The sequence below is a fragment of the Chiloscyllium punctatum genome, chromosome 8 (genome assembly GCF_047496795.1).
Source record: "Chiloscyllium punctatum isolate Juve2018m chromosome 8, sChiPun1.3, whole genome shotgun sequence".
NCBI classification, from domain to species: Eukaryota; Metazoa; Chordata; class Chondrichthyes; order Orectolobiformes; family Hemiscylliidae; genus Chiloscyllium; species Chiloscyllium punctatum.
In genome coordinates, this window is record NC_092746.1 from 61022313 (window position 1) to 61048365 (window position 26053).

Here is a 26053-nt window from a genome sequence, read left to right on the forward strand (position 1 = left end):
TGATAGGATGTTACTCCTCATAAGTGTTTTTAGGACCAGAGGGCAATCTTGAGACAAGTTTGAGCAATTTCTTCTGCGTCATAGTCATAGAGATGTACAGTGTGGAAGCAGACCCTTCGGTCCAACTTGTCCATGCTGACCAGATATCCCAACCCAATCTAGTCCCACCTGCCAGCACCTGGCCCATATCTCTCCAAACCCTTCCTATTCATGTACCCATCCAAATGCCTCTTAAATGTTGCACCACTTCCTCTGGTAGCTCATTCCATGCACATACCATTCTCTGTGTGAAAAAGTTGCCCCTTAGGTCTCTTTTATATCTTTCCCCTCTCACCATAATCCAGGAGTTCTGGACTCTCCCTTCCCCAGAGAAAAGACTTTGTCTATTTATCCTATCCATGCCCCTCATGATTTTGTAAAACTCTATTAGGTCACCCCCTCAGCCTCTGATGCTCCAAGGAAAACAGCCCCAGTCTGTTCAACCTCTCCTTATAGCTCAATGCCTCCAACCCTGGCAACATCCTTTTAAATCTTTTCTGAACTCTTTCATGTTTCCATCTTTCCACTAGGAAGGAAACCAGAATTGCACACAATATTCCAACATTGGCCTAACCAATGTCCTGTACAGTCACAACATGACCTCCAAAATGCTGTACTCAATACACTGATCAATAAAGGAAAGCATACCAAACACCGCCTTCACTATCCTATCTACCTGTGACTCCACTTTCAAGGAGCTATGAACCTGCACTCCAAGGTCCCCTTGTTAGCAACACTCCCTAGGACCTTATCATTAAGTGTATAAGTCCTGCTAAGATTTGCTTTCCCAAAATGCAGCACCTCCAGAAAGTATATTCCTGTTATGATGAAAGCAAAGGCTGGTAGGTATAGGGAATGCTGGGTGACTAAAATATTTAAGGGTTTGGTTTGAAAAAAGGAAGCATATATCACGTATAGGCAAGATAGATCGAGTGAATCCTTAGAGTATAAAGGCAGTAGGAGTATACTTAAGGAAGAAATCTGGAGGGCAAAAAAGGCACATGAGATAGCTTTGACAAGTAGGGATTTTATGAATACATTAAGATCAAAAGGGTAACAAAGGTGAGAATAGGGCCCCTCAAAGATCAGCAAGGTGGCCTTTGTGTGGAGCTGCAGGAAATGGGGGAGATACTAAGTGAGTATTTTGCAACAGTGTTTCCTGTGGAAAAGGACATGGAAGATCTAGAATGTAGGGAAACAGATGATGACATCTTGAAAAGTGTCCATATTACAGAAGGGGAAGTCCTGAAATGCATAAAAGTGGATAAATCCCCAGGACCTGATCAGGACCTGAACTCTGTGGGAAGCTAGGGAAGAGGTTGCTGTGCCTCTTACTATTGTATCATCAATAGTCACAGATGAGGTGCTGGAAGACTGGAGGTTGGCTAACGTGATGCTGCTGTTTATGAAGAGTGGTAAGGACAAATCAATGAGCCTGACACCTTGCCAATGGTGGGCAAGCTGTTGGAGGGAATTCTGAGGGACAGGATGTGCATGTATTTGGAAAGGCAGGACTGATTAGAGATAGTCAGCATGGCTTTGTGCATGGGAAATCATGTCACACAAACTTAATCAAGCTTTTTGAAGAAGTAACAAAGAGGATTGATGAGGGCAGAGTGGTAGATGAGATGTATATGGACTTCGGTAGGGTGTGCGCCAAGGTTCCCCATGGGAGAGTGGTTAACAAGGTTAGCCTGGCTCAAAGGTAGGGGCGGCACGGTGGCACAGTGGTTAGCACTGCTGCCTCACAGCGCCAGAGACCTGGGTTCAATTCCCGCCTCAGGCGACTGACTGTGTGGAGTTTGCACATTCTCCCCGTGTCTGCGTGGGTTTCCTCCGGGTGCTCCGGTTTCCTCCCACAGTCCAAAGATGTGCAGGTCAGGTGAATTGGCCATGCTAAATTGCCCGTAGTGTTAGGTAAGGGGTAGATGTAGGTGTCTGGGTGGGTTGCGCTTCGGCAGGGCGGTGTGGACTTGTTGGGCCGAAGGGCCTGTTTCCACACTGTAAGTAATCTAATCTAATTTAGAACAGAGGGTGGTGGTGGAGGGTTGTTTTTCAGCCTGGAGGCCTGTGACCAGTAGAGTGCCACAAGGATCGGCGCTGGGTTCACTACTTTTCGTCACTTATATAAATGATTTGGATGTGAGCATAAGAGGTACCGTTAGTAAGTTTGCAGATGACGCCAAAATTGGAAGTGTAGTGGACAACGAAGAAGGTTACCTCAGATTACACTGGGATCTTGATCGGATGGACCAGTGGGCTGAGAAGTGGCAGATGGAGTTTAATTCAGATAAATGCAAAGTGCTGCATTTTGGGACAGCAAATCTTGGCAGGACTTATACACTTAATGGTAAGGTTCGAGGGAGTGTTGCTGTACAGGGTGGAACATCTTTGGAAGTCCTTGCCAGAGCTCTTTCTAGGGCAGAATCAATGTGGATAATTGAGCCTAAGGTAGTCCAATTCTTGATCAGTAGTAAAATTTGAGGGTTATGGAGGAAAAAACAAGAAGTGAGGAGAATATATGAGAGGCCATGATCCTGTTGAATGGCAGGACAGGCTTCAGGGGCCAAACAGCCTACTCCCATTCCTATTTCTTATAGTTCTAAATGTTAGGATACACCTCTGTTTTCAGACATTTCATCACCATAACCGGTAACCTCTTCAGTGAGCCTCCAAATGAAAGACTGGTGGTGTAGCCCGTTTTCTATTTAACTTGAATAGAATCTATCCTATATAAATAGAAAGCGGGTTACACCACCAGTGCTTCATCCAGGGGCTCACTGGAGATGTTATTTAGCATGGTGATGAAACATTTGGAAACAAACCTTCCAGCTCACCGAGCAAACCTACATCTAAAACCTCAATCTGAGCTACAAACCTTCTCAAAACTTGCTGACACCTTTTGTTTTTAAGGGATATTTTATTTAAGGAAGGAAGGTAAAAGATTCAAGTCTGTGCCATTTGACACTGAACATTTTGTGATCTTTGTTTCAATATTGCAGAATGTGGTTTTATCAACGATGAGATTTTTGTAGAACTGGTAAATGCTCTAACCCAGTACAGTGATAATGATGAAGAGGATGATGATGATGAAGATGATCAAGAGAACAAATCTGAGAAGACTGATGGAAGTGACATCAGGGAAGAAAGCAATGATTCCAGGAAAGATTATCAGGAGATCAATATGGATGGTAAGGGTATAATTTGCAGAAGAAAATAAGAATGTATTGAGAAGGGGAGTTTTTAGCTCTTACGGTTCATGTAGGTTCCAATGACACAGGACAAGGAAAGGAGCTCTATATGGTGAGTTTCAGGAGTTGAGTAAAAGCTGAAAATAGTTATCTTTTGAATTATGACTTTAACCGTTCGCAAAATGGGATAGGGCAAACCAGCTTGAAGGATTGTCTCACTGGTGTATTAGAATTAGGTTTTGGACTGTGGGACACTGACCACTTGGAAAGGAGACATCTGCTCTTTAATTGTGCTGGGGCCAATTTTGGTGAGCTGCATAATGAGGGCAAGGTCCTAAGGTTAGCTCATAGGCCAGTTAACATCTACTGAAAAAGTGTTCATCTATTACAAAGGATTTAATAGAGCATTTATAAATATAATTAAGTAGACCTCAGCATGATTTAATGTAGGGGAAATCATGCCTATCAAATTTGAGTTCTTTTTGAGGAAATGGCAAGCAAGATAGATAAAGGACAAACAATGGATGTAATATATTTAGATTTTCAGAAAGTGTATGATAATGCGCTGCATATTAGGCCACATAAGATACACTGTGTAGGAAGTAGAATGTTAATGTAGATAGAGGATTGGTTAACTAAGAAAACTAGAGTCTGGATAAGGGGGGGGATAGTTTCAAGATAGTAATCTATAATAAAGTGATGTGCTGCAGGGATCAGTGCTGAGGCCACAGATATTTATAATATATCTTAATGATTTGGATAAAGGAAGTGAATGTACTATAGTCAGGTTTGTGAATGGAATAGTTGGAGATGATGACTATCTGTCTGCAGAGGAATAAAGACAGGTCAAGTGAGTGGGCAATATCTTGTCTGATAGAATGTAATGTGGAAAAAAAAATGAGGTTCACTGGGCTGATACCAGAATTGGAGGGACAGTCTTATGAGGAAAGGTTGAATAGGTTGGGAGAAAGTGAGGACTGCAAATGCTGGAGATCAGAGCTGAAAATGTGTCGCTGGAAAAGCGCAGCAGGTCAGGCAGCATCCAAGGAACAGGAGAATTGACGTTTTGGGCATGAGCCCTTCTTCAGGAATGAGGAAAGTGTGCCAAGCAGGTTGGGCCCATACGCATTGAGATTCAGAAAGAGAAGCACTTTATTGAACCATAAAGGATTTTTATGGTAGTTCACAGGATAGATGCAGAAAGGCTACTGTCCTGTGTGGGAGAGTCCAGGAAATGAGATTTTAATTTTCCCAACATGGACTGGGATTCAGAGTGTTAGAGGATTGGATGAAGCAGAATTGTAAGGAGCATCCAGGAGTGTGTTCTAGAGATTTGTAAGTAGTCCAACTCGTGAAGTGGCATTATTGGACCTGGTGTTAGGAAATGAACCTGACCAGGTGGTTGAAGTTTCAGGGGGCGATTACTTTAGGAATAGCGGTCACAATTCCATGTTTTTTAGGCTATTCGTGGACAAAGACAACAGTGGTCCTAAAGGAGAGTGCTAAATTGGGGGAAGGCCAACTATACCAAAATTTGGCAGGAGCTGGGGAATGTAACGGACGAAGAATTGGAAGAATATCAGGAATGTAGGACCAATCTGAAACGAATTAAGAGGTCATGCGATATCCTTAGTCAGCAGGATTAAGGAAAACCCCAAAGCCTTTTATTCATATATAAGGAGCAAGAGAGTAACTAGGGAAAGGGTTGGCCCACTCGGACAAAGGAGGAAAGAGATGTGTGGAGTCAGAAAATGGGTGAGATTCTTAATGAGGATTTTGTATCGGTATTCACCGAGGAGAGGGACTTGGCGGATGTTGAGGTTAAGGATAGATCTTTGATTCTTCAGCATAAGGATGGAGGAAGTATTGCATATTCTAAAAGACATTATGGTGGACGCATCCCCAGGTCTGGATAGGATCTATCCCAGGTTACTGAGGGAAGTGGGAGAGAAAGTAGATGAGGCTTTAACAGATATCTTTGCAGCATCCTTGAAAACAGGGGAGGTCCCTGAGGACTGGAGAATTGCTAATGTTGTCCCCTTGTTTAAGAAGGGTAGCAGAGATAATTCGGGTAATTACAGACCTGTGAGCCTGATGTCAGTGGTAAGGAAGCTACTGGAAAAGATACTAAAGAATAGGATATATAACCATTTGGAAGAAAATGGGCTTATCAGTGATACACAGCTGTTTTTTTGTAGCGAAGGTCATGCCTTACAAACCTAATAGAATTCTTTTGAAGAGGCGACGATGTTGATTAATGAGGGAAGGGATGTAGATGTCATATACGTGGACTTTAGTAAGGCGTTGATAAGGTTCCCCATGGTAGGCTGATGGAGGTAAAGTCGCACGGGGTACAGGGTGTTCTAGCTAGATGGTTAGAAAACTGGTTGGACAACAGGAGACAGTGGTAGTGGAAGAGACCTTCTCAAAATGGAGACCTGTGACCAGTGGTGTCCCACAGGGATTTGTGCTGGGACCACTGTTGTTTGTGATATACATAAATGATTTGGAGGAAGATTTATGTTGCCTCGTTAGCAAGTTTTCAGATGACACTAAGATTGGTGGAGTAGCAGATTGGGACTGTCGGAGAATGCCGCAGAATATAGATAGATAGATTGCAGAGTTGGGCAGAGAAATGACAGATGGAGATCAGTCAGGACAAATGCGAGGTGATTCATTTTGGAAGATGCAATTCCAGAATGAACTACACAGTAAATGGTAAAGTCCTGGCTATAATTGATGTGCACACAGATCTGGGTGTTCAGATCCATTGTTCCCTGAAGGTGGCAATGCAGGTCAGTAGAATGGTCAAGATGTTTACTTCATTGGACAGGGTATTGAGTAGAAGAGTTGGTAGGTCATCTTGCAATTTTATAAGACTTCGGTTCGGCCACATTTGGAATTCTGGTCGTTGTGTTGTCAAAAGGATGTGGATGCTTTGGAGACGGTGCAGTGGAGGTTCACCAGGATGTTGCCTGGTTTAGATGGTGCCAGCTATGAGAGAGGTTGAGTAGATTAGGATTATTTTCATTGGAAAGAAGGAGTTTGAGGAGGACCTGATTGAGCCGTACAAAATCATAGGTGTAGATGGGATGGATAGCAAGAAACTTTTTCCCAGAGTGGAGAACTCAATTACTAGAGGTCACGAGTGCAAAGTGAGAGGGGAACAGTTTAGGGCAGAAAAATGTGGGAAGTTCTTAATGCAGACGGTGGTGAGTTCGTTGCCAGCGGAGATGGTGGGGGCGGCAATGATAGTGTCATTTAAGATGTATCTAGACATCTACCTGAATGTGTAGGGAGCAAAGGAATACAGATCCTTAGAAAATAGACAGCAGATTTAGATAGGGGATATGCATTGGCGCTGGCTTGGAGGGCCGAAAAGCCTGTTCCTGCACTGTAATGTTCTTTGCTCTTAAGACAGAGGGCATAATCTCAAGAGAAGGGGTCACAAATTTAAGGTAGGGATGAGGAGAAATTTGTTTTCTGGTTAGTGAATCTGTGGAATTGTTTACTGCAGAGGGCTCCAGATGCTGGATTGTTGAGCTTATTTAAGGCTGGAAGATAGATTTTTTTTTCAGGTGGAGGAGTTTAGAGTTCTGAGGAAAAGGGCAGGAAAATGGGATTGAGGATTATCAGATCAGCCATGATCTCATTGAATGATGGAGAAGACTTGATGGGCTGAATGGGCTACTTTTACATAGATATACAGACAGGATTTTAACATAAAAATAAAGGCAAGAGCATCAATCGGGGAAGATCTGGTACATCAAACAGTAGAGATGAAGAAAGCAAAATTAATATGGGGAAATCCTAAACAATGTGACAGAAAAGAACAGTGTGTACAAAGTAAAGAAGAAATTAAAGCTATACGTTTACAAGCGTACGTTTACAAATGCCTCTCAATGCAATGGCATAGTGAGCAGAAACTGAGAATGAATAGAAATAAATGAAACTTCTTGATGGCACATCTCATCCAGCCTTGCTGAGTTAATAACTTTCAGCACAGTCAGCCTATCAGATATTTTAATTCATCCTTCAAGCATGCCTCTTATCTGTGCAAATTCTCTTTTTGGTCACTAATTGAGCTTCACATAGTTTTCATAGTTATATTTTGATAGACTTCTTACAATGAAGACAAATGTTTTTATCATATTCTCTTTGCTTTTTTTAAAAGTTTTCTCTCCGAACTTCCTATGAGCACCTTGTTTTCCTGATGCGCCATGGGAACAGTTTTTATTTTCTGCTTTATTTAACACTATCTCTTTTATCAATGAGAAACATGGCTTTGACCATCCTTCGTTGAAACAACATGCCTCAATTGTACCTGAACTGTACCTTTCCTTTGCACAAATGACTACCGTTGAAATCAGTTTTGTCTGCCAATCTTTATTTAGACTAGATAAATCACAGTGCTATCTGTTGGATTTTTGAGTGCAAATTGGCGGCAATTTTACTTTTGTACCAATAGCTCTTGTCGTACAGTGGTAACATCCTACCTTTTTGGGGCCAGAAGGTTTGCGTTCAAGTTCTACCTGTTCCAGAGGTATGTAGTAATGTCTGAATAGATTGCTTAGGAAAATAATCTGACTAGTTCACTAGGACTCCAATTTGTTTTTGGTGCACCTTCAGATCGTGAGATTGTCACCTAACAGCTTAATTCGTTGTCTGAAGTGTAAGCTAACATAAGCAGTAGAAAGTTTCAACTGTGATGTCTGATGCAAAAGAAAAAGTATGAGAGAAAGCAAAGGAGGTATATCAAGGAATAGTGCAAATAAATTAAGTTTAAGCAAACAAAAGGGAGCATATGGTCCACTTAAGGCTATTAAATTAATGCAACCTTGGAAGAACAATGAGCGTTCATTACTGAGCCACTGAGATTTTTTAAAAAACTGCCTTTAAGTAGACATGTTAAAGGTAGATTCAGGTACATAGTTTAAGGATTTGCTGCAATGTGAGTAAGATTATTTGACTGAAATTTGAAGAGGTAAATGGATTTGAGAAATTTTGTAATCTTGCTGATCAGAGCTGTGTGATCATGTGCATTTGGTCATTTATGTATTTGATTTGTACATTGCTGTACTGAGAGCAAATTTCAACCTTTTAACAATTCCTAAATGGGAAGGGGATGGATCAGACTGTCTCTGTCTCTGATTTCTTGATTAATTGAAATGGCTGCATTTTCCCATTCATTCAAGGGATGTGGGCAACACTAGCCAGGCCCATCCCTGATTGCCACAGAGCAGTTAAGAATCAACCACATTGCTGTGTATCTGGAGTCTCATGTAGGCCAGATCAGGTAAGGATGACCGATTTCCTTCCTTGAAGGGTATTAGTGAACCAAATAGGTTTTTACAACAATTGACCACAGTTTCATTATCATTAGACTCTTAATTCTGGAGTTCAAATTTCATAATTTACTGTGGCACCATTTTATATAAAGTTGGTCAATAGGTAATCATATTTGAAATTTAATTTTGGGAAGCAGGTTTGAGGCTGAAGGATACTTGAAGCATTTTTCCTATAAAGTTTGCTGATTTTTGAGGAGCTGTATTTGGATACAGGAGGAGAAAGAACCAAACTTAATCTTCCCTTTGACAACAATCCATATTATTAAATGTTGGAAGATTAGATCTGTTTGTTCTAAACATTAGCATGTGATCAATTTAATAAAAAAGCAACAGACGTCTGGGAATTTAAAGATAAAGGTGATTTCTTTTCTCATGCTTGACTCAAATCGGGGGTGGAGGGAGAACAATGGGAAATAGTCTTAGTTTTGAGTGCCTTCTCAAAGGCCCGAAACTTGGAATTGATGAAAGCTCACATTGATAATTTTATTTTGAAACTTCATCAGATTTATGGGTAATTCTGTTTACCAACGTGGTTTTATATTTGAACCAGTGCAAAGCATTTTGGCTGATTTTGTGAATTGTTCTACCAGCAGAGATTCCCATCTTTATCCTAAATGTGAACATGCTATTAATGTGAAGTCACAGGTAGATAGGCATTCGGTATACTTGCCTTTATTGGTCAGTGTATCGAGTGTAGGAGTTGGGAGGTCGTGTTGTAGTTGTACAGGACATTAATAAGGCCATTTTTGGAATACTATGTGCAATTCTTGTCTTCCTGCTATAGGAACGATGTTGTGAAACTTGAAAGTGTTAAAAAAAATTTAGAAGGATGTTGCCAGGGTTGAAGATTTTGAGCTACAGGGAGAGGCTGAATATGCTGGAGCTATTTTCCCTGGAGCGTTTGAGGCTGAGTGTGTATAAAATCAGGAGGGGCATGGATAGGGTAAATAGACAAAGTCTTTTCCCCAGGGTGAGGAACTTCAAAACTAGAAGGCATGGCTGTAACACTTTCACACAGAGGATGGTGCTTGTATGGATTGAGCTGCCAGAGGCAAAATTACAGCATTTAAAAGGCACCAGGATGAGTGTATGAATAGGAAGGGTTTGGACGGATATGGGCAACATGCTGGTAAATGGGACTAGATTTATCTAGGATATCTGATCAGCATGGGCAAGTTGGGCCAATCTCTGACTCTGGCTGAACGTTCTGTGAGACGGTGTCAGAGAGACAGTTCCCAATAGGGAGAGGGGAAAAAGGCCATATCATCTAATGACTATTGTATTGAACCAGGTTACCAAGGGTCACAATCTGCAGAGCCACAAAAGTGAATATAGAGTCTTCACTCCCTCCAGAACCCATTCAGTCCACCTGCAGGAGAAATCTTTAACTGTGTCTGCTAAATTTCAATTTCACCACCATTCACTTCAGAAAGAAATTTGTTAAGTAACAAGGATTACAATGGTGTTCTAATCTTACTTTATTTGCATCTCTAGTTAATCTAATAATGTTTATGTTTTACTTGGTAGCCTTCAGCAACAATTGTGTAATAAAATGACTGTTGTGTCTCAAAACTAAAGCCTTGCTGTTAGTTAAATTGGAGCACTGAGGGGCAAAGAGAAATGGGGCTAAACAAGCTATAAAAGCCTGCAGTTTGTAGGTCACCCCAGTGCGTGGCAACAGTAGATTTACTGTAAACAATATGACTATGGTCTCAAATTACAATCTGTGTTACACATCGTATATAAATCTTTGTAGATGGGAAACATTATAGTGATAACTATTGGTTCCTTTTTGACCATAGTTAAAGAATGTGATGAAGGGAAGAAAAAGCCTTGTGACAAAATATTTGAAGCAATTTCATCAATGTTCCCGGATAAAGGCACACCAGATGAACTGAAGGAAAAGTAAGTACTTTAGGGTGTTTAGTTGGAAATTATATAATTGAGTTTGCATAGATCATATTCACTTGCTGGCATACTGTGTTGTTTCTTAAAGTGAATGGGTAGTTTAAAATGGCTACCTTGTGTCAATTTAACTTCATCGTTTCTGTAAAGTACCTGAATTATTGAGTCTTTAAAATCTGTTTATAGTCAAAGCAGTGGAACAGTATACACCGAAAATGAAATGTGTAGAAGAAATTTCCTGCTGCTTCACCATACTTGTTATGCACTTATTTATCTTTTATCATGTCCTTTTTGTTTAAAGTACTAACCTTACTAAAATGAATGTAAGCAAACAGGCCTTCAGAACTCCTAATGCCAAGCCCATAAAAGCAATTGTACAATGAAACTAAATATGTTTTCTCTTAATATAAAGCAGTATAAAAAAGTAAACTTGTTCGTACGTTTGAGTTTTACCATGTGAGGAACAACACAGGATTACATGCCTGTTAAGTAGATGATCCAAGTAGATGATTGGCATTAAGTGATCCCATAATCATGAACAGTTATGCTCTGCATTCTCATTTCTGTCATGAGCAATGTTGGGCAAATAAACAGTGGTCCTGAGAATACTACTTCACAAATATCCTCCAACTCGATGCTTGAGTCTAACCTGTCTGTGTAGAAGAGGAAGCTGAAGTGTTTGCAATATCTTCACCTGGAAGTGCTGTGAGAGGGGAGACAATTTTATCTATGGCCTTGAGTGCTGCAGATGCAGTTTTAGACCAATTCAGTTTAATCCAAGAGATAGCAAAATAGCTGCCAAAATTGATGCAGTAAAGATTGTAGGACCTGACAAAAACTCTGCTGTGGTAGTAAAGTTTTTGTGTTCCACAACCAGCATTAACACCAGCTAAGCTCTTCTACTGGAATATTAACATTTGCCAAGTAATACAGAAAATTGGTCTGGTATATCCTTGTCTACTAAAAGGTCGGGCAAGATCAGTTTTACCCTTAATCTATTCTCAATAATACAATGGAAGCTGTCATTGATAGCGCTGTTAAGCAGGAATTCAGGATGCTAACTATTGATCTAGGAATCTTATTACAACCTTTCTCAAAATGTGGGAGAAATGGTTGAATGCCAGAAGCAAGTTGAAAATAGCTTTTAATATTTGAGCAAAATTTCACCAAGTATTGCATTTAGGAATTCTGGCAAATTAAAGAATCAGGAATTCTACACTTGGCACAATATCGCAGGATCGTTTTAGTGGAGACGCTGTTGGAAGAGCTTGATGAGTTATTGTAGGTAACTAATAACTAGTTATAGGTGGTGCACACTTGTGTGTGCTTGTGGTGAAAACAGTGGATAGAGTCCCAGTGAAGTGAGCTACTTCTGTTGCTATTTCTTGTAGTCTTATTATCTTAAGACAAAAGTTATCTGTTCAGCCCCTCATCTATACTGGCATTCAATAGGATTGTGGCTAATCGGACATTCTTTTCGTCCATTTTCCTGACCTTACCCATAGCCCTTGACTTCTCCAACTGATTTAAAAAGGTATATTACCCTTAAATATACACAAACACGCTGTCCCACAGCTCTTTGGTAAGGAATTTCAAAGACCTTCGCATGAGGAGAAACAAGACCTTCCAAGTCCCTTGAAATAAAGATCAGTGTTCCATTAACTTTCTGACTACCTACTGAACCTGTGTTAACTTTGTGTTTCACGCATAAGGACTCCAAGTCTGTGTTGCAGCTTTCCTCCATTTAAGTAACATGCTGTTTGTTTTGTTTTGTTTTGTTTTCCCTTCCAAAATGAACAGCTTTTCCCACATTGTACTCCATTTGCCAACATTTTGTCCACTTAAATTAACCTATCAATATGTCTCTGTACCGCTTGTATCCCTTTCACAACCTGTGTCTCTGCCAATTTTTGTATTGTCTTGCAAATTTGGCTATGATACATCAACTTTCCTGTAAGTCTTACCAACCTGAAAGAAAACCTTTCTGCATTCGCAGTTTCCTGCCTATGAGCCAGTTCTGTATCCATACTGCAATGGGGTGTTATGACGTAAAGGTTTAGGAGACACCTTGTCCTGAATGGTGTCAAGCTTCATGATGGGTTACCATTGACCATATGGGTGCATTAAAACATTTCCTAATTTCAGTTGTGAGCCAATCCATAGAAATAGTTCCAGAGTCTGTAGAATCCTGCAAGATGCATCCTGTCTTTCTCTAGCCACTTTCTTAAACACTCTAGGATGTAATAGGGCTTTGGAGATTTATCAGCCTTTGATCTCCTCAATACCATTCCCTTCGTACCTCTACTTTAATTCTTCCTTCTTTCTAAACCCTGTGTCTTCCAACATTTTGGGGTTGTTAATTTGTGGTTCCGAGAGGATGGACTAACTAGCTTGATTTTTCTCTTTTCTATGTAAAATGGATTTGGCGAGTACTGGGGAGAAAAACACTGGTCAATGTTTTGGAAATAGGAAACTTTCCATGAGGTAGACAAAATATCAAATAATCAAAAGGCAAAAGAAGTTGCATCAAAGGATAGGAGTGTGCATACTCGAACATTAAAATTAACCTGCCAGCTGGCAAAGAATGCCTGAATGATAAATGTTAACAATAGTAGGTAACTGTTCATTCTTTGTACACTGACTCTCAATTATTTATTATATTGTTTTGATGTATGTATTTAATATTCATCCTCAAAGAGAACTATCTCATTCAACTATTTTGTGGAGATTGTTGCGTTGATTTTAATATTATACTGTCAACCTGATGTTGAGTGAGCATACCATTAGGAGAATAAAAAGTATGCCAGAGTACTGAACTTGTCTGATTTTTTTTTTTTTATTTTGTTTATTAAAGGTACAAAGAATTGACAGAGCAACAACTTCCTGGAGCGCTACCTCCAGAGTGCACACCAAATATTGATGGACCAAATGCTAGATCAGTTCAACGAGAACAGAGCTTACACTCCTTCCATACTCTGTTCTGTAGGCGTTGCTTTAAATATGACTGTTTCCTACACCGTGAGTATGAAATTGTCATAGCTGACATATATGCTTAACGCAAATAATTCTTGTATGTACAACTAATTTAGGTAGTTTTCTCAAAATATTCGAATAAGAATGGCTGGGGCATTATGTAATTAAAGCATGAATTATTTCTATGTTAGCAGTTATAATGCTGATCAGAGATTGACCTGCTTTAGGTATCATATATTTTGACATGGAGGTGAACAGAGGAATCTTGTCAATGGTCAATTTAGCCTTTCTGGATACGAGGCCCCTGTGATTCACATTGCTGTGGGAATGGACTTTGAGATGCGAGTCCTTGGGTAACATTGTTTCTGAAAAAAAGACTGATGAGCCTTCAGATATTCTAATATACCGAGTGCGGCCATTGCTCAACCAACCAAAGTTTAAAACGCAGAACACAATATTTGTTAGTTGTGACTCTATGATTGCACAGTGCTTATGAAACAATCCTGAATGCACAAATAGCTAATTTTTTAAGATTAGAGTGGTGCTGGAAAAGCATTTCAAAGTCCATTCCCACAGCAATGTGAATCACAGGGGCCTCGTATCCAGAAAGGCTAAATTAACCATTGACAAGATTCCTCTTAATTACTTTCTGCTACCCATCAAATTGGCTGAGGTAACCAACAGGGAATTCTTAGCTCCCTTGCAATTCAAAAAAAAGTGCAAAGCTTGAAACTATTGCTTTCATTTGCAAAGAACAGGTCCCAAGTGACAAGTTTAACTGACTATGTTAAATTAGCTATTAGGTGAAAGTGAGGATAGCAGATGCTGGAGATCAGAGTCAAGATTAGAGTGCTGCTGGAAAAGCACAGGTCAGGCAGCATCCGAGGAGCAGGAAAATCGAGGTTTTGGGCAAAAGTCCCTGTTGGTTACCTCAGCCAATCAACCTTTTTCTCCTGTCATACAATCTTTTTGTGATCATTTGAAACTGGGGCATTCTTGTCCTATTAAGTGCCTAATGAAAGATTTTAGCCAATTGTCTTTTCAACAATATTCAAATTTAATTCCATTTACTCATTTTAATTTACCCCTATTTGATCTGTTCTGAAGTTCATTGTCCTATGCCTAAAAATGTATCCCGTGTCTTTGAAGCTTCGTTCATTCTGGTCAATTTGGTGGGTAGCAGAAAGTAATTAAGTAATTGGTTGTTGAGATTTGCCTTCTGATAAAAGGGACTTGTCTGCTAACAGTTGGAAATGGTGATGAAGTTGCATATGAATGGAAATTTAACCTGATTTTGCTTCATTCAGATTAGTCTTCCAGACCTGAACTTTTCATATAATGCAGGCAGAGGTTTGTTATTCATGTCATTATTTTGGAAAATGTTGATTACTTGGTTAAATCTGGTAATTTTAAGACTTCTCAAGAAATTCATGGTGCTAAATTTTGTTTTGATGCAGCTTTTCATGCAACACCTAATACATACAAACGCAAAACTCCTGAGACCAGAGCGGAGACTGAACAGTGTGGGCCAGATTGCTGTTTATTTCTGGTAAGATAGTTTTCCAACTCTTTTTAGCATTGTAGGTGAACTCTGAAATCTCCATATACATGCTAATTTTAGGGTTTTATTTGGGTAGTGAATTGACCGAGGTTTGCAATTTAGAACATTTTTCTGTTCTCTGAACTGTTTATCATAACACTGTTCCTTATGTGCCAGTATCTTAGAATCATAGAGAAGTACAGCATGGAAACAGACCCTTCGGTCCAACTCGTCCATATCGACCAGATATCGCGAGCCAATCTAGCCCCATCTGCCAGCACCCGGCCCATCTTCCTCCAAACCCTTCCTATTCATATACCCATCCAGATGCCTTTTTAAATGTTGCAATTGTACCAGCCTCCACCACTTCCTCTGGCAGCCCATTCCATGCAGGCACCACCATCTGCGTGAAAAGGTTGCCCCGAGGTCTCTTTTATATCTTTCCCCTCTCACCATAAAATTATGCCCTCTAGTTCTGGACCCCAGGGAAAGACCTTGTCTATTTACCCTATCCATGCCCCTCATAATTTTATACACCTCTAGAAGGTCAACCCTCAGTCTCCAATGCTCCAGGGAAAATAGCCCTAGCATATTCAACCTCTTCCTATAGCTCAAATGCTCTAATCTTGTCAATATCCTTGTAAATCTTTTCTGAACCCTTTTAAGTTTCACAACATCCTTCCAATAGGAAGGAGACCAGAATTGCACGCAGTATATTTCAAAAGTCGCCCAACCAATATCCTGTACAGCCGCAACATGACCTTCCAATTCCTGTACTCCATACTCTGACCAATAAAGGAAAGCATACCAAACGCTACCTTCACTATACTATCTACCTGTGAATCTACTTTCAAGGAGATATGAATGTGCACTCCGAGGTCAATTTGCTCTGCAGCACTCCCTAAGACCTTACTATCAAGTGTATAAGTCCTGCTAAGATTTGCTTTCCCAAAATGCAGCACCTCCCATTTATCTAAATTAACTCCATCTGCCATTTCTCAGCCCATTGGTTCATCTGATAAAGATCCTGTTATAATTTGAGATAACCTTCTTCGCTGTCCACTACACCTCCGATTTTGGTGTCATCTCCAAAAATACTAACTGCACCTCATGTTCACATCCAAATGATTCATATAAATGACGAAAAGTAGTGGACCCAGCATCGATCCTTGTGGCACTCCTCTGCTCACAGGCCTCCAATCTGGAAAACAACCCTCTAGCACCAACCTCTGTCTTCTACCTTTTGAGCCAGTTCTGTTTTCTAGTTTTCCCTATATTCCATGAGATCTAACCTTGCTAACCAGTCTCCCTGTTCGAATGCCTTACTGAAGTTCATATAGATCATATCTACCGCTCTGCCCTCATCAATCCTCTTGGTTACTTTTTCAAAAAACTCAATCAAGTTTGTGACACATGATTTCCCATGCACAAAGTCATGTTGACTAATCAGTCCTTGCCTTTCTAAATACATGTATTCTATCCCTCAGCATTCATTCCAACAACTTGCTGACCACAGACGTCAGACTAACTGGTCTATAATTCCCTGGCTTGTCCTTACCATCTTTCTTAAACAGTGGCACCATGTTAGCCAACCTCCAGTCTTCCGGCACCTCAACTGTGACTATCAATGATACAAATATCTCAGCAAGAGGCCCAGCAATCACTTCCCTAGCTTCCCACAGAGTTCTAGACTACAGTTGATCAGATCCTGGGGGATGTATCCACTTTTATGCATTTCAAGACATCCAGCACTTCCTCTGTAATATAGACACTTTTCAAGATTTCACCATCTATTTCCCTACATTCTATATCTTCCATGTCCTTTTCCACAGTAAACACTGATGCAAAATACTCGTTTAGTATTTTTCCCCCATATCCTGTGGCTCCACATAAAGGCCGCCTTGCTGATCTTTGAGGGGCCCTGTTCTCTCCAATGTTACCCTTTTGTCCTTTAAGTATTTGTAAAAATCCTTTAGATTCTCCTTAACTCAATTTGCCAAAGCTATCCCATGTGCCCTTTTTGCCCTCCTGATTTCTCTCTCAACTATACTCCTACTGCCCTTATACAGTGGAACTTTGATTATCCGAAAAGTGGATTGTCTGAAGAAGATTTCTAGGTCCCGATAGAAACATGTCTTTGGTGTAATGTTTCTAACAGTGATCGTGTCTTTTGTTTACAGTGATTAAACAGGCACTGTCTTCAAATGACTGACCTCCCGCCCTCTCTTTCCCCACACTTTCCCTGGTGTTCTACAGAGGAGTATACCCTAAACCCACACTTTGCCCTTCCTCGGATCATCTGACCAACATTGTCCTGTACAGGCCAGAGGTGGAGCCTGTCAAAAAGTTGCGTAAAAAGTGTGTGTGTGGGTGCGCGCGCTGTTTGGAGACTTACCCCCCAAAGGCAGCTGCAGCAGCAGTCTTATTGTTGGTGGCCAGTCTGGCTCCCCAGAGAGGTGGCGGGGACAGTGGGAGGCGGGGGGGGGTGGAGGTTTTGGGTGTGGGGGTGGGTGGGCAGGGGGCAGGGGACAGGGTTTGTGGGGGGGGGTGCCTCCATGAGCTGTGTGCTGCTGCAGTCTCCTGAACATGCTCCGAGCCCCAGAGGAAAGGCATTTAATCGATTAACCGGATATTCGAGGTTCCCCTGTACTCTGCTAAGGATTCACTCCATCTATCCTGTCTATACCTGACTTATGCTTCCTCCTTTTTTTTTCTTAACCAAACCCTGTTTCTTTAGTCATCCAGCATTCTCTATACTTACCAGCCTTGCCGTTTGACCTAACAGGAATATACTGTCTCTGTACTCTCATTATCTCATTTCTGAAGGCTTCCCATTTTCCAGCTGTACCTTTTTACCTGCGAACATCTGCCCCCAATCAGGTTTTGAAAGTTCTTTCTCCAGCTTAGAACTCAACCTTTAGATCTGGTCTATCTTTTTCCATCATTATTTTAAAACTTATAGAATTATGGTTGCTTGCACCAAAGTGTTCCCCCACTGGCACCTCAGTCACCTTATTTCCCAAGAGTAGGTCAATTTTTGCACCTTCTCTTCTAGGTATATCCACATACTGAATCAGAAAAATTTCTTGTGCATGGTTAACAAACTCCTCTCCATCTACGGTGAGAGGGGCAAGACATAAAAGAGACCTAAGGGCAACTTTTTCACGCAGAGGGTGGTATGTGTTTGGAATGAGCTGCCAGAGGAAGTGGTGGAGGCTGGTACAATTGCAACATTTAAAAGGCATTTGGATGGGTATATGATAGGAAGGGTTTGGAGGGCGATGGGCCGGGTGCTGGCAGGTGGGACTAGATTAGATTGGGTTGGGTCGGCATGGACGAGTTGGACCGAAGGGTCTGTTTTCATGCTGTACTTCTCTGACTCTAAACCCTTAACACTATGGCAGTCCAGTTTATGTTTGGAAAGTTAAAATCTCCTACCACACTGTTTTTGGTTATGCTCCTTTGAGTGTCAGGGTGTGTTCTCATAAAAGATCATATCTGTGTTAATGATTGCCACAAACCTCTGTCTCTTATATTTCTTCTCTTTTTGTGTTGGTCTCATTGTCTGCCCATTGATCTCCCTGTCAATCCTGACTCCTCCACTGCCTCTCTCCATCCCAATGATCCCGTGCCTGCTTCTGTCTCCTGAAGTCTGGTAGTCTAGTTTACAAGCTATCTTTTCAGCATTATATCTTTTAATGTTCACTCATTTAAAAAGTTCTTGCTGGAGGATTGGCTGTATGTTATTTTGTAGTGTTGTAGTATTAATTGAATGAATGTCTTTTTTTTTTCTCAAATCAACTTCAGAAGTTGTAACTTTACTAAGGTGATTAAATAGATCTCTAATAGGTACTCTAGAGGGTTAATTTCAATGCTCCCTTCCTAGACCCAGTTTTTAACCAAGCCACTGCACCCACCACGCCATATTTTGATGTCTTAATTGAAGATACAACTTGCAGGATGAAGATTTGAGAGCAATCTCCATTCCTGTTTTGAGTTTTCATTTGTGAATGGCCATTGGATTTTTTTTTCATGGCCAAGACATCATATCATCAGTGCAGTATCATGTTAAAACTGGACATCCTCAAATTGATGCAACAACTCAACTGTGTTCTGTGTTATGTTTGTTTTCAGGATGGAGCTAAGGATTTTGCAGTGGCCTTAACAGCTGAACGAATTAAAACACCACCTAAACGTCCAGGTGGCCGTCGCAGAGGACGTCATCCAAATAGCACAAGCCGACCCAGTACACCAACAATAAACCAATCTGAGTCTAAAGATACAGACAGTGACAGGGAGGCTGGGACAGATACTGGAGGTGAAATAAATGACAAAGATGAGGAGGATAAAAAGGATGACACCACAAGTTCTTCTGGTGCGCAAAATTGATTTTGATTGACCATTTTTATATTTAAAAAGAATGAAGAAACAAATTATTTCTTGCTTGTAAAGGAACAATATGAAGTGTGTGCTCCCAACTCGAAAGATTGGTCTTCACAGCCCACACATGAGCAGATGGCCTCCATGTTACAAAGCTGTTACAGGACATTCTTTGCCAGGGTGCCTGAAGATGTTAATTTGGGTTATTAACCTTTTTTACAAAATTAAGTTTCTCTGATTTCTCTTTCTTAATATTTGAATCCCATAAGTTATCAGTTGAACATGGAATCATAAAATCTCTACACCACGAGGCCATTAGGTCCATCAACTCCACACTGACCTTCGTGTTGTACTCCAACCCCCCCCACACCCTGGTTCTGTAAACCTGCATTTCCCATGGCCAACTGGAGGAAATCCACTCAGGCGCAGATAACCATTGGCAGCATGGACAATGACTATTGCGTAACTTTTAAAACCTCTTTCTCTCATCTGATTCATTAAATTTTCTTTCTGAAACCTTTAATGTAAAAACTGTTGTTTCATTCAGAGGCAAATTCCAGATGTCAAACCCCTGTTAAGATGAAGCTGACATCTGATCTTTCTGATGTGGAGTGGAGCGGAGCTGAGGCCTCACTGTTCAGAGTTCTACATGGCACTTACTACAATAACTTTTGTGCCATAGCCAAGTTATTGGGAACCAAAACATGTGGACAGGTAAGAAAATCAATTTGTTTGAAAGTCAGTCAAACTAGACATTTTGTTTTGCTACCTTTCGTCAAGTACAGGTTAGTAAAGGTTAGTAAAGCCCTTTAAATGGGTAACATAAAATATTTTTTTAAAAGGTTTTATTGAAGGAGTATGGTTCACTGTCCTTATTCTCCAATTTTGTTTACTTATTGAATTACAGAATTTTTATGTGCACTTGCACTAATTGGAGTTTTCTAAATTTAGGAACATAGGACATTAGAACAGGTGGTGTTGACCCTGTTCCACCATTCGATTAGATCACAGCTGATCTGCGGCTTAACTCCGTATGCCTGTCTTTGGCTCATCTCCTTTCATACCTTTGAACAAAAATGAGCTATCTCAGAGTTAAAATTAACAATTGATCCAATGCCATTGGTGGAAGACTGTTCCAAACATCTGCCACCCTAATGTATAGAAGGTGCTTCCTAACATCTTGCCTGAATGGTCTGATCCTAATTTTTAAACAATTCACCCCGGTTCTAAAGTCCCCAACCAGTGGAAATATCTAATCTTTCTCTTCCCTGTATTTTCCTGTTTAAATTTGAAAATAGATTTGGTTTTTGTAAAAGCAAAATCCATTTGATTTGGAGTTTCATACGTGTAGGCTGTACCTGTGGGGATCCATAAAAAGAATTTAACAAGTTAATCTAACTGTCCCAATCAAAACAATTACTGGACAAGATTGAACTTTTTGTCACCTTTAATAATTTCAAGAATGAGCGCAAATTAAAATAAACTGACAGGCAAAGTCACAGTTAGTACAAATTATGAATTATATAGGAATAAAAGATGCAACAGTGTGTCATGGAAATAGACACTTCATTCCACCTGTGTGGTGCCAGTTTCAGCCATACAGTTCTTTCAAACTGCATTTCAGTCTTGTTCCTTTGAGAACTTCGGCCGAGCTGCCTATATAACACTTGCTGGAAAACCGGGTTCTGTCCATCCAATTTTCCATACAATAGTGTCCTTCTTTCCAGAATCTTAACTTTCAGCTTCTCTTTTTCATTGTTTGAATATCCTGTTTGTACTGCTTCAAGTTCATGTAGAACAATGTTTATTATTTACAATTTATAATTGTTTCCTTTAAAGGCGCACAAATTCTTCAAATGCCTTTTTAAAACTTTTTTTAAACATTCAAAATTTAAAGTTAAAGCAAATATTTTTGCTATTCCTGTTTGAGTCAAAGGTTGTCCTTCCTGATATTCTTACACAAGGGGTAATGTTGCAACCGAGTGTGAAAAATGTCGCAACTCTCTGAAAAGGAAATGAATCCAAAACTCAGCATGACATGCAAAATAAAATTTCAAAACTAAGAAGGAAAGGATTCCAGGATATTGATAATTTAGAGTTGTTGTGAGTGCTATTATAAGCCAGTCAAAGTTGATTTTGATTTAATATTTCCTAAAGTAATAAGTTGAACTGTAAAACTAGTCCAGGTGCTTGTGGGTATTAGATTTCTTAGGAATCAAGTACTGATCCATTTATTACACAATCAAATGTTGCATAGCTTTTAAGGCTGGTTGTTTTCTTGTCTAGGTCTATGAGTTTGCAGTAAAGGAATCTAATATCATGGCTCGTGTCCCTGCGGAGGATGCTGATACACCACCTAGAAAAAAGAAGAGAAAGCATAGGTATGTATGTTCTTAGTTCAGTATTCTTGACATCCGAGTGCACTGGGACCTGGCTGTTCCAATGCTAATTCTTACCAAATCCCTGCTTTATCTTTGCAGCACTTTGTCTGTGTGTCACATGCAATTAAGACTATCCATGAAACATGAGAGTTTAAAATATGTCTCAATGCGTAGTTCATAAAATCAAATACAAAGTAATTTAATCTGACCTTAGAAACATCAGCTTTAAAATAAATAATTCCTCTAACTGTTTTTGATGCAACAGATCCAAAGGACCAGCTTAATATTCTTTATTGGGATCCACACATTCTGTTTTCATTTGATGTTACCAAAGCTGGGCCAACTGAATTGCAATGTAAAATCTGACCGCAAGTGAAAACTGCTGATAACCACCCATCAGTGGTGCTCACTCTTGATTTGCTTTTATTTTTACAATTTCATGGAGTCAAGTGTAAAAGGCGTATTGGTGACGATGGTGTTCAAAATCAAGAACCTCCACTGTTTTTGAAAAGAAATTACATGTTTATATAGAAGAAAGAAAAGTAAAAATACTGTATTTAAGTTATGTTTGAGCAATCTCCCAATTAACAATCTCTGGCTTCCATCCTGTTGCTGCTCTTGATTAGTGATACTTTTTCCCTCTAGCTGCTTACCATGTTGTTCAATCTGATTCACTCCACCAATCAGATTTGGTTCATGCAAGTGCTTTATCTCTTTCTTGCATCCTTCCCAGTTTCTGTTTTCTACTCATCTGTTACTCAATTAACATTGGCATACTCATTTTGAGCATGGTCAGGACAGTACAATTGCTTCCACTTGCTGAATGCTGCTGCTGAAAGCCTCCATCAGCCCACAGTCTCCACCTGGAAAGACGACTCTGCCTTTCCTGTGCTCCCCCTCTCAATTATTGGAATCTTTACTAAACAATCTTAAGGATTTCTGATGACAGTGTCTCAAACAAATTTGAATGCTGCTGTCCCCTGATGGGATTGCATGTTTTTGGAGTAGTTCCAAACTGTGCACCAGCATTCAAAATCAGTAGCAACAGGAGTTGAGAATTGCAGCATATAAGTGGCGGTAACTCAAGAGTGCTGCTGGTTCATTTCCAGATGTGTGCAAAAGGCTGATAAGTGCTGACTGTTCCTGTCAAGGGCAGATGTTTGGCATGTGTGCAGGTATCTGCTACCTCAGCAGTGGGCCATTGCACAGAAAATTGAAGTGATGTGTGATTATCCACAGATTAATCTCACTGGAAAGCTTCAAAGCAACTGCTGCAAACTTGCAGCAAAAGGCAATGCAAATAAATTGTCATTCCCACTGTTTCCTTTTTATAGCTGGGATCATTTGCAAGATTCAAGCGCAGGAGGTGACCGTAATCCTTATAACCCTACACTGGCTGAGGAAGACTTGGTTCTCAAACCCATTAAACGTTGAGTATTGGCCAACCTTTAAACAGGACCTGTTGTCACAGACGGTGAGTCAAATGTGACACAGTGCTCCTTGTTTTATAATTTCATGGTTTAGCCCATCAGAGAGAGAGAGGCCTAACTGCAAGGGTTTCTCTTTGATTGTAAACTGACATCTCAATAAGCTACATCAAAACAGTTGGTTCGTCCTTTAGCTACAATTATTCTCTTCTTTTAGCATTTTGGAATTAAAGTTGTTTATTTCTGTTATGTGATTGCTGTTGCATCTATTATTTGCAGTGAGTTGATTGTTATCAATGTTCATCAAAACATTTGGTAAATGTAAAATCAAAGAAGTGCTTAATATTTCTATATTATTCTTTATAGACTTGTGTGGCTCAATAGGAAGCTCTAGTTTTTTGAGGAGGAAGGTTGTGGTTTTAAACTCTACTTCACAGATTTGTGTATATACCTAGGCTGACACCCCACTGCTGTATTAAGGGAGTGCTGCCCTGTTGCAGCTTTCTTTCGAATGAATCATTAAACTCAGGCCCCCTCTTGCGGACTTAAACGATCCTCTGACAATATTGAAAAGAAGAGCAGCAGCTCTTTGCTGGCTAATATCCACCTCTCAAAACAAAACGTAAAACAAATTATCTGGTCATTTTATCTTTTATTTAAAGTGGGGATTTTGGTATTTGCAAATTGTCACCTTTCTGACTTTGTAACAGTGATTATACTTTAAAAGAGCTTAATTGGCTATTAAACAATTTGGTAGTGAAAGGTGCAATATAAGTGTGAACTTTTTCTTTCTTTCTCATTGCTTTACAGTCTATATAAATGCTTATTTTTATTCCCTTTCTCTACTGTTTTGTAATTGTATAATATTTATATTTTGAATTTGTTTCCTTAATCTGTAAAATGCAAAATTACTGTATTTTCTTTCAGCTGATCATTGTGTGCTTCTAGAATAATGAAAGTGTTTTGTCGTTTGTTTTGAGTAACTGTAATTCTTGTAGAAAATGGCTTCATTTAGTAGCAGACATTGGAAATTTAATACTTACTATCACTTAGCCAACTTGGTAGCAGTTTGGAAAGAAACAAGACATAATATTGTGGGCATTATTTACTATTATGTATTATACTCTTTTAGCCATCTAAAGATCAATTCTATTTGTTTCAGGTTGTGGGCTGCACACTGTAGAAAAATACAATTGAAAAAAGGTTAGTAATCTAAATTTAAATCTTAATATTGCAAAGCATCCTCTGTTCTGTAACTAAATGGAGCAATCTGTATTTTCCTTTTGATAGATTACTGTCTCCTTTTGTCTGTTGTTCTTCCTAGATGGTTCATCCAATCATGTTTACAACTACCAACCCTGTGACCACCCACGGCAGCCTTGTGACAGTTCCTGCCCTTGTGTCATGGCTCAAAACTTCTGTGAAAAATTCTGTCAATGTAGCTCTGAATGTAAGTATAACATATAGACAATAATTTTGTGGGTTTTGCCAAGTTCCTCCAGCCAGTGTGCACATGGCTAGCAATGACCATAATGTGTTATGACTATTAGCAACTTACATGGCCTTTTTTCAATTTAGTTTTGTACTGCATGGCAATTTTTCATGCTGGGATATAATTCCTGAAAATATCAACTAAGTGATATTAACTTTTTTTTAAAAAAAACTTAAGGATGCACCAACCATTGAAACACTGAAATAAAATTTGTAATGCAGTATCTGTATTGAATCTTCACTGCAGGAGGCACTGATCTGACCTGGCTGCTTCCCCATCTGTATTGTGGAGACTAGAGATCTTTTCATAGGAGAATACATTTTAGATCATTGACAAAAGCAGGAGTTTGACGCTAACTGCTCGATAAATTAAGACTTCTGTTGACTTCCAGTGTTCTTTGTTGCCAAGTACTTGGTTGTGTAGCTTGTGGAAGGTTGAGCTGGTACAGCTGATCTGGTGCTAGATCTTGTCAATGATGGGTTTTTGTGAGGGAGTTAGCAGCCACGTTATTAGACATGTTCAGCATATTCTAGTCTATCTCCTTCAACATGTTGACCAATGGAATATTTGGCAGACCAGGTTTGGGTTGTTAGAATTTTTTTTTGTTTTGGTCAGGGAAGGGATGGACTGAAACTCTTGGGCAGGTAGTCTTCACTTAAAGTTGCCTTCTTATGTATTTATAACGTGTGGACCTGTCTTTTTTTACATTTTGCAGTGTCTTTTTTTTCTAATTAAATGTCATTTATATGCTTTATTGATGTCCATCATGAAGAATCAACAGCACTGTACTGTCTACATCCCACACAGACTTTCCCTTTTTGTTCTGCCTCCCTCCTGCTTTTGCACCTGACCTTCTTCCAAGCTGGCTTCACTTAGCACCATCTTGCAAGTCAATGTGCATTTCATCTTGTATAATGGGAAAATACAAGAAAGGTAAGAAATTAAAGCGCAAGTAGGCTTTACAGCACATTAAACCTGATTGGACATGCAAAATATGATCACTGCTGAAATTCTCCTTCCCTGTCCTGTCCTCATTTCCTTGGAGGTCAATATCTAATGATCTTAACTTAAATATATTCGATGATGAAATCCCACGTAGGTAGAGGATTCCATATTTGGAATCTGCTAAGGGAAAAGGCTTTCACATTTCAGATCTAAATCATTAACCTTAACCTGAAGTGGTACTGTCCAACCAGAGGTTGCTGAGACATTTGCTTGTTTGCATTCTGGGAGTGGACTTAGCAGTCAGCATGGGAATGAATGGTATCATGGAATAACCTGCTGTTAAGGTACGGTTAGCCTCAAACATTACATTACTGTAGTGTTTCCATCCCTCCTTCCTCCTGTAACCAAAATAAAAGAGAGGCAAGGTTCAGA

At 39.8% G+C, this 26053-nt stretch overlaps 1 protein-coding gene across 5 annotated transcripts in view; it reads left to right on the plus strand.

Annotated features, from left to right (window-relative positions):
- Positions 1–26053, plus strand: part of ezh2 (enhancer of zeste 2 polycomb repressive complex 2 subunit) — a 72692-nt gene that overhangs the window by 33305 nt on the left and 13334 nt on the right. For 4 of the 5 annotated variants that reach the window (XM_072575649.1, XM_072575648.1, XM_072575650.1 and 1 more), the window contains 9 exons: positions 3042–3230; positions 10381–10483; positions 13338–13501; positions 14914–15005; positions 19131–19371; positions 19924–20090; positions 21663–21757; positions 24347–24387; positions 24509–24634. In XM_072575649.1, the coding sequence (XP_072431750.1) occupies positions 3042–3230; positions 10381–10483; positions 13338–13501; positions 14914–15005; positions 19131–19371; positions 19924–20090; positions 21663–21757; positions 24347–24387; positions 24509–24634 (1218 nt within the window). Of the gene's footprint in view, positions 1–3041; positions 3231–10380; positions 10484–13337; positions 13502–14913; positions 15006–19130; positions 19372–19923; positions 20091–21662; positions 21758–24346; positions 24388–24508; positions 24635–25483; positions 25648–26053 lie in introns of those variants that run through there. The other variant, XM_072575652.1, reaches the window with a different exon arrangement.